General features: G+C 40.6%; 1 protein-coding gene across 10 annotated transcripts in view; it reads left to right on the top strand.

Moving 5' to 3' along the window:
- Positions 1 to 12314, top strand: part of MYOM1 (myomesin 1) — a 179609-nt gene that overhangs the window by 97774 nt on the left and 69521 nt on the right. For all 10 annotated transcript variants that reach the window (XM_005587098.5, XM_065534075.2, XM_065534071.2 and 7 more), the window contains 3 exons: positions 1927 to 2126; positions 4548 to 4604; positions 9474 to 9598. In XM_005587098.5, the coding sequence (XP_005587155.4) occupies positions 1927 to 2126; positions 4548 to 4604; positions 9474 to 9598 (382 nt within the window). The remainder of the gene's footprint in view (positions 1 to 1926; positions 2127 to 4547; positions 4605 to 9473; positions 9599 to 12314) is intronic.

The raw sequence follows: 12314 nt of genomic DNA, 5'->3' as shown, positions 1-12314 counted from the left end.
GAAACCTCATTGTAGAAATCACTAGAGACGGACAATGTGTGTCGTATTAGCACAATGAGTTTGCACCAAGGGTGCGTTGAACCTCGCAGTACATAAATACAGGCGATTGTGCTCAGAACTATTTGTAAGAAATATTTCTAATAAATTATATACTATTTAACCATCCATGTGAAAAAATGCTTCCACAACATTTCATCATTTAGTAGTGATGAATTGTGAAGGTTTAGATATATTCTTTTTTGTGCTTTATTGTCTTTGGCACATTTCCAAGGGATTTTTACACTTTGACCAGTGAAAGGCCAGGGACAATCAGTACATTTTGTTCTCCTCTGGCCTTAGTCGTAATGAAAATACCCACCTTGTGGCTATGATTTATTAGGCATTTACTGTGTGCATGGCATTGTTCTAAACACTTCGCATATATTAACCACTAACCCATAACCACCCTGTGAGGTCGTTGCTTTTATTTCAAGTAGGAAATGAGGCCCAAGACCACATATCAGTGAGGAAGCACTAACTCGCCCAAGATCACGCGGGTAAGAAGTAGCAGAACTAGAATTCAGCTGGGAGCCTGGCTGTAGGTTTGTGTTCTTTCTGCTCCAACGTGCTGCGGACAGTGTCAGGAGCCGTGAGTCCCGCCTTTCTTTCTGCCCACATGAGGTTAGGAAGGATCCTCTAGTGTCACTGGGTCACCACAGTATCGCACAGAGAAGAGGCTGAGTCCTGGCAGAATCTCTGGAGACAGGTGTAGTTTGAAGAATTGTCCTGGCCCTATCGGCTTCTGCCACCGCCCCACCTCCCCAAAATCCTAGCAGCTCCAGAATTTCTACCAAGGAGGATTAGGGGAAGTGGATGGAAGGCAGGGATCGAAGCCACGTTTGACAGACAACACTTTACATAAGGAAAGGGAGGAAGTTGTCTATTCCACTTTACGCAAGGAAATTGTCTATTGTCTATATCAAAGAGAGGAAGGTGATTGTGAGGAGGGGAGATAAACTTCCCACACCAGCCGCCTCTGTCCTGCCACTGGCAGCCCCCAGGCCCCTGAGAATCATTTGGGAATTATACATTTTGGACATAGAGCCCATGTTGGGGAAATGATATGAACTAAAAGTGCAGCACTCTGCTCATAAAAAAGGTAAGAGTTGCTTAATCCTAATGCTGTAAAATTTAGTCACATGTTGAGCCCCTAAAGCTTCGTTGATCAGGCCAACAGCATGATAAGAGTTGTCACATTTGTCTGCTGGGAGTGACCCACTCCATCCCCAGGTACCAACTGCTGTAAAAGCACTCAATTAGAAATCAGTGTTTCCAAGTACCTACTCAATCTGCCCCTGCCAGGCCTGGGCATCTCCCCACCTCTCATCAGTCTCTTCAGTTAAAGAAACAAACATCTCCACAATAACCTCCTTACCCTCTATACAGGATGTAATGACCATCAAGTGAGAAAATATGGTGAACTAGTCTCCAAACTACAGTGCAAATAGCTATCTTTTACGACGCCAGTTTTCTCAATAATATCTCTGTTTTTCAAAGGAAATACCTAAGGAAGACAGAGAAGTCACTAATGGTAGAATTGAAGGCATCCGCCGGGGGGATGTTTGGGGGTCCTCTCCAGTGCTAAGATTGGGTATATTTATCTGCTTAGCCCAGCAGCCCCCAAACCCCTCTGCTTTGTACACAAGACCCCTCAGATGCCTGCCTTTTATGCGTTCAGGAAGGATCTGAGGCTTCTTTCCTCTTGGTAAAGAAGACACAGTGCATTTGAGTGAAACTGGGTGCCTGCAGTTCAGCAGCTAGCGAGCCACGCCTGACTTGGATGTTTTACTGGGAGATCTGAAACAACTGGGTGATTTTGCAGCTCTGGAGATATTCATTAAGCCATACTTCTTTTACTAGTTTTGTCAATCATGCTCATTCCTTTAGGTGTGAGGTGGGCACAGATAACTGGTCGCAGTGCAATGACACACCTGTGAAGTTTGCTCGTTTTCCTGTCACTGGATTGATCGAAGGTCGTTCCTATATCTTCCGAGTTCGAGCTGTGAATAAAACGGGAATAGGTTTCCCATCTCGAGTTTCCGAGCCCGTGGCTGCTCTGGATCCAGCTGAGAAAGCTAGACTTAAAAGTAAGCACTTTTCATTTTTCAGGACCTTCCCTAAACCTTTTTAAAATGACTGCAAGAATCAGCTTCATTGCAAGGTTGTTCCTCTCCCTTCCACTAGAGGGAGACAAGAACAAGAAATCCTTTTTTCATCAGAAAATCCGAGGGGGAAAAATCCCCCAAAAACTTTGCCTTAGTCATTCTCTTAAGGGTTTTATTTTATTTTATTTTATTTTATTTTATTTTATTTTATTTTATTTTATCTTATTCAGAAACATTTATATTGTTAAACTGAGTTCCAGGCATTGTGTGTGGAATGAAGTATGAAAGCAAAGAGCCTGGAGAACATTCTTATTCCCATTATTATACATTCCAAAAATAATTTTTTTTTCTGCCTCTAGGTCTATTTCTTTACCTTGGAGTCCTCCCTTAGAGCACTAATATCTCAGCACAGTACGTCTCTCTATATCAAAGGAAAAACAGATAGACAACATTATGTCTAATCTAGGTTTGAGTTCTCATATTAGACTGTCAAAAATCATCTTTTCAGGCCAGGCGTGGTGGCTCACACCTGTAATCCCAGCACTTGGCAAAGATGGGAGGATTGCTTGAGCCTAGGAGTTCTGAGAGCAGCCCCGGCAACATAGAAAGACCCCATCTTTACAAAAAAAAAAAAAAAAAAAAGCCAGGCATGGTAGCATACACCTGTAAGTCCCAGCTACTTAGGAGGCTGAGGTGCGAGGATTGCTAGAGTCCAGGAGGTCAAGGCTGCAGTGAGCTGTGATCACACCATTGCACTCCAGCCTGGGCAACAGAGTGAGACCCTGTCTCAATAATAACAATAATAATAATCTTTTAATAAATTTAGTCTCCAAGTCTTAATGTCAAAACCATGGTACATGAATCATGCCCTATACTTGTTTCATGGAAACCCATATGGCGTCTCCAACAATAGGGAACATAAAATGACATTACGAGAAGTGTTGGATAGTAACATTTCAGTCTTATGCCAGGCTTCTCAACCTTGGCCCTACTGGCATTTTAGGCCAGTAATTCTTTGTCGTTGCGGGAGGTGGCTGGGGGTGTCCTGTTCATTGCCGGAGGCTGAGCAACATCCCTTGTCTCTAACCACTAGATACCAGCAGTGTCATGGAGACACTACCAAATATCACCTGAGGGGCAAAATCACCTTTGTAGAGGACTGCTGGTCTATGCTCCATCACAGTGTTATTCTTTACCTTCAGTACATGTAGTGGCATCATAAAAGTCTAATTAAAATAAAGTCACTGACTGGTTGTGGTGGCTCACACCTGTAATCTCAGCACTCTGGGAGGCCGAGGTGGGTGGATCACCTGAGGTCAGGAGTTCGTGACCAGCCTGGCCAACATGGCGAAACCCCATCTCTACTAAAAATACAAAAAATTATCCAGGCGTGGTGGCAGGCACCTGTAATCCCAGCTACTTGGAAGGCTGAGGCAGAAGAATCATTTGAACCTGGGAGGCAGAGGTTGCAGTGAGCCAAGATCACGCCACTGCACTCCAGCCTGGGCGACGGCGAGACTCCATCTCAAAATGATAATAATAATATTACCATTTCCCCAGCAACCGTGTCCCATCAGGCTCCTTGATTGCTCTTCAGTCACTTTTCACCAACCCTCTGACTTCCTGCCCTCTTTTCTGAACTTGCAAATTCCATCTCATACATTTGTTTTCTCCTCTTTTATCAATTCTAATCAAAATAAGATTTGTTTGAATTGAAAATAAGTTATCTTCTTCACCGCCTTTCCGTTTTTGCACAAACTCTGACAGAAAGTCCCCTGGTTAATGCAAGAGTAGAACCACTCTCTCTTTCTGATGTTTATGGGATCATACAAGTGAAATTTCCTCTTTAACTTTGTACCCGTATCATTCATTTTCCTTGCTCAGGATCTCAACTGATTTCCTTTGGAGATAATGTTTTTCAAAATGTAATGGGAAAGATTTGCTTTGCTGAGCTTTACTGCAGGATCAGCACTCCCTCTCCTCTTTCATCTTATTATGACAGATAAATAACTACTGGACTTACAATTTTCTGGAAATGTTTCTCCCAAACGCATGCTATCTCTTCAGAGGGGATGAGCAAGCCTACCTGTTCCAGGAGATTCATATTGAACAGTTAAATGAACACAGGTTACTTACCTAGCTTGTGCCAGTACAGTTCCAGAAAGGTCCACGCAGCCAGTCCAGGCAGATTCCAGGCTCCAGGAGATTATGAGTACCTTGAGGACAGGGGCTGTGTTTCCCATAATGCCCTCTACATGATTGATACCATTCATGGGAAAACACAGAAGTCTACTAGTAACAACCCCAGTTGTGACTAATCTGGCCACTTCCCCAACTCATCAGTGCAGCTGATAAATTGCACACTTGTGAACGTTTGTAATTCTTCTATTTGTCTTTGTTCAGGTCGCCCCTCAGCACCCTGGACTGGACAGATCATTGTTACTGAAGAAGAACCTTCAGGTAAGAAGTCTGGTTGCCCCAGATACTATTGCTGATGTTTTGCTAAGCAGTTTGGCTTTTGTTGTAGAGGGTGCCGTGTGTATTGCTTAAGATGTTTTGGGAAGAACATTCTAAAATATATGGAGATTGTAAGTAACTTAAGTCAGAGAATCCCATTTTATTTTCAAAGCTTTATTAAGATGTAATTATCATACAATATACTGCAAATATGTAACATGTACAATTTGATAAATTTTACACGTGTATATACCCGTGAAACCATCACCATTTTCAAAATAATGAACATATTTATCACCCCTAAAATTTCCCCTTCCCCTTTGTAATTCCTCCCTTTCATGTCTCCCCATCTCCAGCCATCACTGATCTGCTTTCTGTCACTGTAGTTTATGTTGTCCACAATTGTAGATCAATTGAATCGTGTTCATTTTTGTCTGTTTTTCTTTACTCAGCATAATTATTTTGAGATTTATCTACATTGGTGTGTGTATCAATTCATTCCAATGTATTTATCCATTCACTGTTGAAAGCTTCTATGAACATTCTTAACTGTTTCTGTGGACATATGCTTTCATTTATATCGTGCGTAAATACCTAGGAGTTGAATGGATGTGTTATGTGGTAAGTGTATGCTTAATTTTTAAAGGAACTGCCAACTGTTTTCTGAAATGATCGTACCGTGTTCCATTCCCACCAGCACCACATGAGAATTCCAGTTGCTCCCGCTTTGTCACTAGGACTTAGTGTGGCCAGTCTTTCTAATTTTAGCCATTCTAGTGGGTTCATAGTGATATTTCTTTGTGGCTTTGATTTGCATTTTATTGATAATGTTGAGCATCTTTTCATGTGTTAATTTGCCAGTTTTTGTGACATTGGGCATCTTTGTCAAATCCAGGTATTCTTCCTGTTTTTTTCCCACTGGAAATGTTATAGCGTTCGTTTTTACATTTCACTCTGTGACGCATTTAAAATTAATTTTTTCTATGTTACAAGAAGTAAGGGTCTCAGTTACTACTATCATTCATACTTGCATATGGCTATTAAATTATTTCAGCAATATCTATTGAAAAGATTATTCTTTACCCAACAAATTTGTCTTGGCACCATTGTCAAATTCAATTTATTACGTATTTGTGGATCAATTTCTGGAATCTCTATTGGTCAATTTTCTTTCCCCTCTATCAATATCATACTGTCTTTATTACTACGGCTTTTCTGAGTTTCATTTTATTTGACATATAAACTTTAGCATCTTAAAATCAGTACAAGTCCTCTAATCTTATGTTGGTTTTTTTCCTCCCAAAGTTGTTTCAGCTATTCTGTCTTTACATTTCTATATAAATTTTAAAATCAGCTTATCAACTTCTACAAAACACATGCTGGGATTTCAACTGAACAGTATTGAGTCTTTTGATTTATGAACATAGCCTGTATCTCCATTCATTCAGCTTTGCTTTCATTTCTCTCACCTTAGTAGTTTTAGTGTGCAGGTCCTGCACATTTTTATAGATTTACTCTCACGTATTTCAGATTTCTGATGATGCTGTAGATGGTATTGCTTTTTACTTTAATTTGTTTTTGATGCTATTAGAAAGAACCCCAATTGATTTTTGTATATTGATTTTGTGTCCTGCATCCTTGCTGAACTAATTTATTAATTCTCACAAACGTTAGGGTTTTTTATGAAATTTATTATGGATTTTCTATTACAGGATTATGCCATCTATAAATAAAGATAAATTAATGGCTTCCTTTTCAATCTGGATACCTCTTATTTCTTTTTCTTTCCTTATTGCTCCATCTAGAACCTTTAGTACAATGTTGAATAGAAGTGGTAGACTGGTCATCTTTGCCTTTTCCTGATCTCAGGGGGAAAGCATTCAGGCTGTCACCATTAAGTATAACATTAAGTGTAGGTTTTGTATAGATATCCTTTATCCAGTTGAGAAAAATTTCTTATACTCCTGGTTTTCTGAGAGTTTATATTAGGGAAACGCGTTGGATTTTGTCAAATGCTTTTCCTGTTTCTATTGAGAAGATCATATGATTTTTATTTTTCCACTTAACATGTTGAATTGCATTGATTAATTTTAGATTATTAAACCTAAATAAAGTAAGTGACGCAAACTAAACCTCACAGTCTTGGGTTGAATGTCACTATGTTATGCTGTGTTATACATTGCTGGAGTTTATTTGCTAAAAACTTTTTAAGGAATTCTTGCATCTATATTCATAAAAGATATTGGTCTGTGGTTTTTCTAGTAAAGTCTTGGCTTGGTTTTGGTATTAGGGTAATGAGTGGAAAGTGTTCCCATTATTTTAATTTTTCAAAAGAGCTTGTGTGGACTTCTATTTTTTTTTTATTAAACATTTAGTATAATTTACCAGTGAAGCCATCTAGGCCTGGAGGTTTGTTTTTTGGTTTGTTTGTTTTGTTTTGTTGTGGGAAGCTTTTACACTGCAAATTCAATTTTTAAAATAAATTTAGGACTATTCAGGTTATTACTTTTTCTTGAGTAAAATTTAATAGTTTTCATCTTTCAAGAAACTTATTCATTCATAAAGTTGTTCATATTTTCTTATTATCCTTTTAATATCTGCAGAATTTGTAGTGGTGTCACCTCTCTCATTCCTGATATTCGTGTTTTACCTCCTTTGTCCTGACCTGACTTTTCATAGTCTACCTTCCAGTAATATTATATTACTTCACATGTAGTGTAAGAATTTACAACAGTGCTTTTTTTTTTTTTTTTTTTTTTTTTAGACAGGGTCTCTCTCTGTTGCCCAGGCTGGAGTGCAGTGGCATGACCATGGCTCACTGCAGCCTCAACTTCTTGGGCTCAAGCAGTTCTCCCATCTCAGCCTCCCAAGTAGCTGGGGCTGTAGGTACATACCACCATACCTGGCTAATTTTTGTATTTTTTGTAGAGATGGGGTTTCACCAAGTTGCCCAGGCTGGTCTCAAACTCCTGAGCTCAAGCAATTCACTTGCCTTGGCCTCTCAAACTGTCTGGATTACAGGCATGAGGCATCGTGCCTGGCCTGCGACAGTATTATTCCATTGCCCACTCTTACATTTTATTTGCATATTATTGTAAACTACATAATATGATATTATTATTTTGACTGTAGTCAATTATCTTTCAGAGATATAAAATGTAAGAAAAAAGGTTTTATTCACTCACATTTTTATCATTTCCGTTGCTTTTCATTTCTTTGTATAAATCCAGATTTCCATTTGATATGATTTTCTTTTCACCCGAAGCACTTCCTTGAACATTTCTTGTAGTGCTGGTATTTTATCCTTTGTTATGTGAAAAAAACCCTCTATTTTACCTTCATTCTTGAACTATATCTTCACTAAGTATAGAATTCTAGGTTGACAGTTTTTTCTCTCAGTACTTTAAGAGCTTTGGCCGGGCGCGGTGGCTCACGCCTGTAATCCCAGCACTTTGGAAGGCCGAGGCGGGCGGATCACAAGGTCAGGAGATCGAGACCATGGTGAAACCCCGTCTCTACTAAAAATAGAAAAAAAATTAGCCGGGCGCAGTGGCGGGCGCCTGTAGTCCCAGCTACTCTGGAGGCTGAGGCAGAAGAATGGCATGAACCCGGGAGGCGGAGCTTGCAGTGAGCCGAGATTGCGCCACTGCACTCCAGCCTGGGTGACAGAGCAAGACTCCGTCTCAAAAAAAAAAAAAAAAAAAAAAGAGCTTTGTCCAGCATAATGCAGATCTACACTACAAGAATGATTGCTTTTATTCTTATTTTTGTTCCTCAATATATAATGTGTCTTCTCTGCTTTTAATATATTCTCTTTATCACTAGTTTTTACCGTTTGATTATGATATGCATTGCGTAGTTTTCTTCATATATCTTGTGCTTAGGGTTTGCAGGTTTCTCTAATCTGTGAGTTTGTAGTTTTCATCAGATTTGGAAATTTTTCATCATTATTTCTTTAAATATTTTTTCTGTACCCCATTATTTTTCTTGACCTCTGGAGTCTATGTATTTCCAGTCTCCTTCCCCCCTGCCTGATAAGACCAACTTCACTGTTACTATAAACTGAAACTGTCCTAAACTTTACTAAAACTATAAACTCAGCTCCACTGGGTCCTTGGCTCCTGCCTGTCTGCTTATAGGATTCAGTGCCCCACTTATTTTCATATCTGAGCCAGGGTAAATCTTGCTTGTTGGGGGTTCATGTGGCTCGAAACTCTAGATGCTCTGGGACTTCTGGGATCAGGGTGCCTCTGAAAGTTTGTCCTTGCTTTCACCCTAACACTCCTGACCTGGCCTCAGAACTAAAGATAAGAAGAGTATCCTAGATTCCTTAGCTCTATATTCTAAATGAGCAATGGGGCTGGCCGCTGTGGCTCACGCCTGTAATCCCAGCAATTTGGGAGGCCAAGGCAGGAGGATCACTTCAGCTCAGGAGTCCAAGACCAGCCTGGACAACATAGGGAGACCTCGTCTCTACAAAAAATAAATAAATAAATAAATAAATTTGAATTATGTAGGTGTGGTGGTGTGCACCTGTGGTCCCAGCTATTTGGAAGGCTGAGGTGGGAGGATCACTTGGGCCCAGGAGGTCAGGGCAGCAGTGAGACAAAATTGCACCACTGCACGCCAGCGTGGGTGGTAGAGTGAGACCCTTTCCCCCACAAAAAAACCAAAACAACAACAACTGCTCAATGGCATTTGAAGAATGAATGAATGAATGATGTTGTGGGCGAATTTTAGAGACAAGGTATTTCTTTATACTATGGAGCCATAATTAACTCTTCCTCCACAAAGAGAGCAGCATCTGTGGCTCTCTGAGTATCCTGGGCTACCCAGAATGTGTGCTTCTCATGTTTCCTTGTTGTTTTTCAGAGGGTATTGTGCCTGGCCCCCCGACAGACCTCTCTGTCACTGAGGCCACCCGGAGCTATGTGGTGCTCAGCTGGAAGCCCCCTCGTCAGCGTGGTCATGAGGGCATTATGTACTTTGTGGAAAAGGTAAGATTCTAGAATCAACATGACCTCATACTACCTCCTAACGATTTCTTTAGAAAAGTGGAGGCTAAATTCCCAGGGACAATGGAATGAGGGAGGAGGGGAACATTTCCTGAACTCACTAGATCTTTATAAACTGTGAACTTTCTCCATACAACGAAGTGTATAACACAGAACTGTGCCTGAAAATCTAGGGGTTTATGGATCCCCAAGACTCACCCATAGACTCCTAAGAGATCCAGACCCAATATCATAGCCCCTACAAGAAGAGAAATGTTCCTGAAATAGTAGATTGCCTGTATGACAATGTTTTCTAGGGACCTTCCTGTCTCCCTTGCTCGGTAATGGCTTTTCATCTCTCTACCACTCCTTCTTCTGTAGCAGGGCATGAACATCGTGAGGCTAGAAGGGAGCGGGGAACAGAGAAGGGGCAATACTCTCAAATGGCCGGGAGTGTGGAAGACAGCAACCTCACGCCGCTGTACTTGGCTAGCTCCACTCTGAGTACAGATAGCGGAATGAGGTCAGGGATCACAAAACAGTAAATATTGGCAAGTTCTTTCCCCAGATAGCTTACAATTATGTTGGGAATGAGAACATTAGAGAAGGCAGCATGCAATGAAGGCCCAGAATGGATGGAACGAATGAGAACGGTATGTGAATCAACCACACATCCGTATTTGAGGGGAGTTCTGATAAGGATTTATGCCCAACAAATGGAGAAGAGCCAAGACCTGTACAGGACATTATTTTGGGGGAACTGACTGCCACAAGTGTAGAAACAGGAGAGCTGCCAGGCAAGGCACAGGTCTTAGAGGGGCAAGAAGTCCTTGACTAACAGGATAATGGCTACTGGAAAATGACATTTAAAGAGAATTTGCTTAAAACGAGGTTCAAAATCCATTTGTTAAAAAGGTTCTGATTAGGATATAATTGAGAAAATGAAAGAAAATAAGTTTATTTTATCCCATATGTAAGAACTTTATATTTTTATTGGTAGCGATGCACCATTTTTTAGAACAATAAATGAAACAAGTGTTTGTACTTTAAAATTTTTTTTAATAAAATTGTGTGGTAGCATGAAAAGGTATCATTTACTTTACATTTTACTTTCATAGCAAAATCATAGAATTTTTTTAAATAAAAATACGGTGCTCAATTAATTTTCCTAAAGGTCGTTCTCTTTCATCCTTAATACTGTTTTGGTCATTCGATTTTGTAACACCTATTAGGTCACCTTCCCTGATAATTATTGCAAGATAATACGTTTCATAGGTATATAGGTGTATGCAAACTTCTGCAAATTAGGTAACAACATAAAGACAATACGCAAATATCTTTGAGCTGCATTCTTCACTTCCTTTTTATTCCTAGGAAATTGGTAACAATGGATGCCTTATCTCCTCTACATGCAATATGGATATCTTCCAAGAGAGTCTTGTTTTACAGAAATAATATTAAATTTTTATATACTTTCTAGATATCAACTTCAAATATAATATAACTTGAGTAGTATTCTAAGCTTTTTTTTTTTTTTTTTCTCTTTTGAGATGGAGTCTCTCTGTTGCCCAGGCTGGAGTGCAGTGACACAATCTCAGCTCACTGCAAATTCCACCTCCCCAGTCTAAGCAATTCTGCTTCAGCCTCCTGAGTAGCTGGGATTACAGGCGTGAGCCACCACGCCCGGCTAAACTTTGTATTTTTAGTAGAGACAGGGTTTTACCATGTTGGCCAGGGTGGTCTCGAACTCCTGACCTCAAGTAATCCTCCTGCCTCAGCCTCCCAAAGTGCTGGGATTACAGGCATGAGCCACCACGCCTGGCTGCATTGTAAGCTTTCTAAAAGAAAATAGATGGCAAAAATAGAGTGGTGGATCGATGTTCATTTCCTAGTGTGTTTAATACACACCCCCACTGAACCTCTTTGAAACACTCCACAGGAAGAAGGTTCTGAATGGCCTCTGTGACAGTAATTACTGTCTTTCCTGTAATAAGGACACATAACAACAATTCAGAGGCGTTTTCTGCAGATGAGTCAGCTTTGGCTGCTGCTGAACCTTTCCTCTGGTCATATGAACTCTCATTTCTCTGTGGAAGTCTGTAACTTCCCTAGACCTAAATACCTATGAGTTTGTGATTAAAAATTTAAATATTCTTCCTCCAGCACACCTATTGGCATGGAACAGAAGGGGGCGTTTATGAACACAGTACTATGTAGAGAGGCCTGCACAGGGCACAGAACACAGAACACCCAGGATGTTGGGTATTGAGGACACAGAACACATCCAGGGACCTGGGGTACATTTGCAGAGCCATCCAAATGTCAAACTGTTCTGAGCTGAGACTAAAATTATTTCTGATGCAGCTCTTCTGATATGCTGACCTTTCTAAAGGGAAAAAGGTTTGTGCGCTCCTGTGCCTGCCGTGTCTGTTCCAGGACGCCCTGCGCCCGGCATGCTGCCCTTTGGGCCACCCCTGTGCTTGTTCTTCTTCACGGCATGTCCTTGATCCCTAGAATGGGTGAAATCGAAGGGTTTATTAGCAAGGGACTCAGATGAATCAGTCCTTGGACTTCCAGCCTCCCCGTCCTACTGTGTTCTTTTTAGTCCCAAACATTTTCCTCAGGTGTTTTACGTCCTGAGCACTTTCTCTCACTCCCCTATCAAAAATCCGATTGTGTCAGAGACAAGGACTGTATCACTCGTTAGCAAAATCAGCAG

Source organism: Macaca fascicularis, chromosome 18, assembly GCF_037993035.2.
Source record: "Macaca fascicularis isolate 582-1 chromosome 18, T2T-MFA8v1.1".
Classification (NCBI taxonomy): Eukaryota; Metazoa; Chordata; class Mammalia; order Primates; family Cercopithecidae; genus Macaca; species Macaca fascicularis.
Note: the sequence above shows the minus strand (reverse complement) of the source record. Positions and strands in the feature narration are given on the sequence as shown.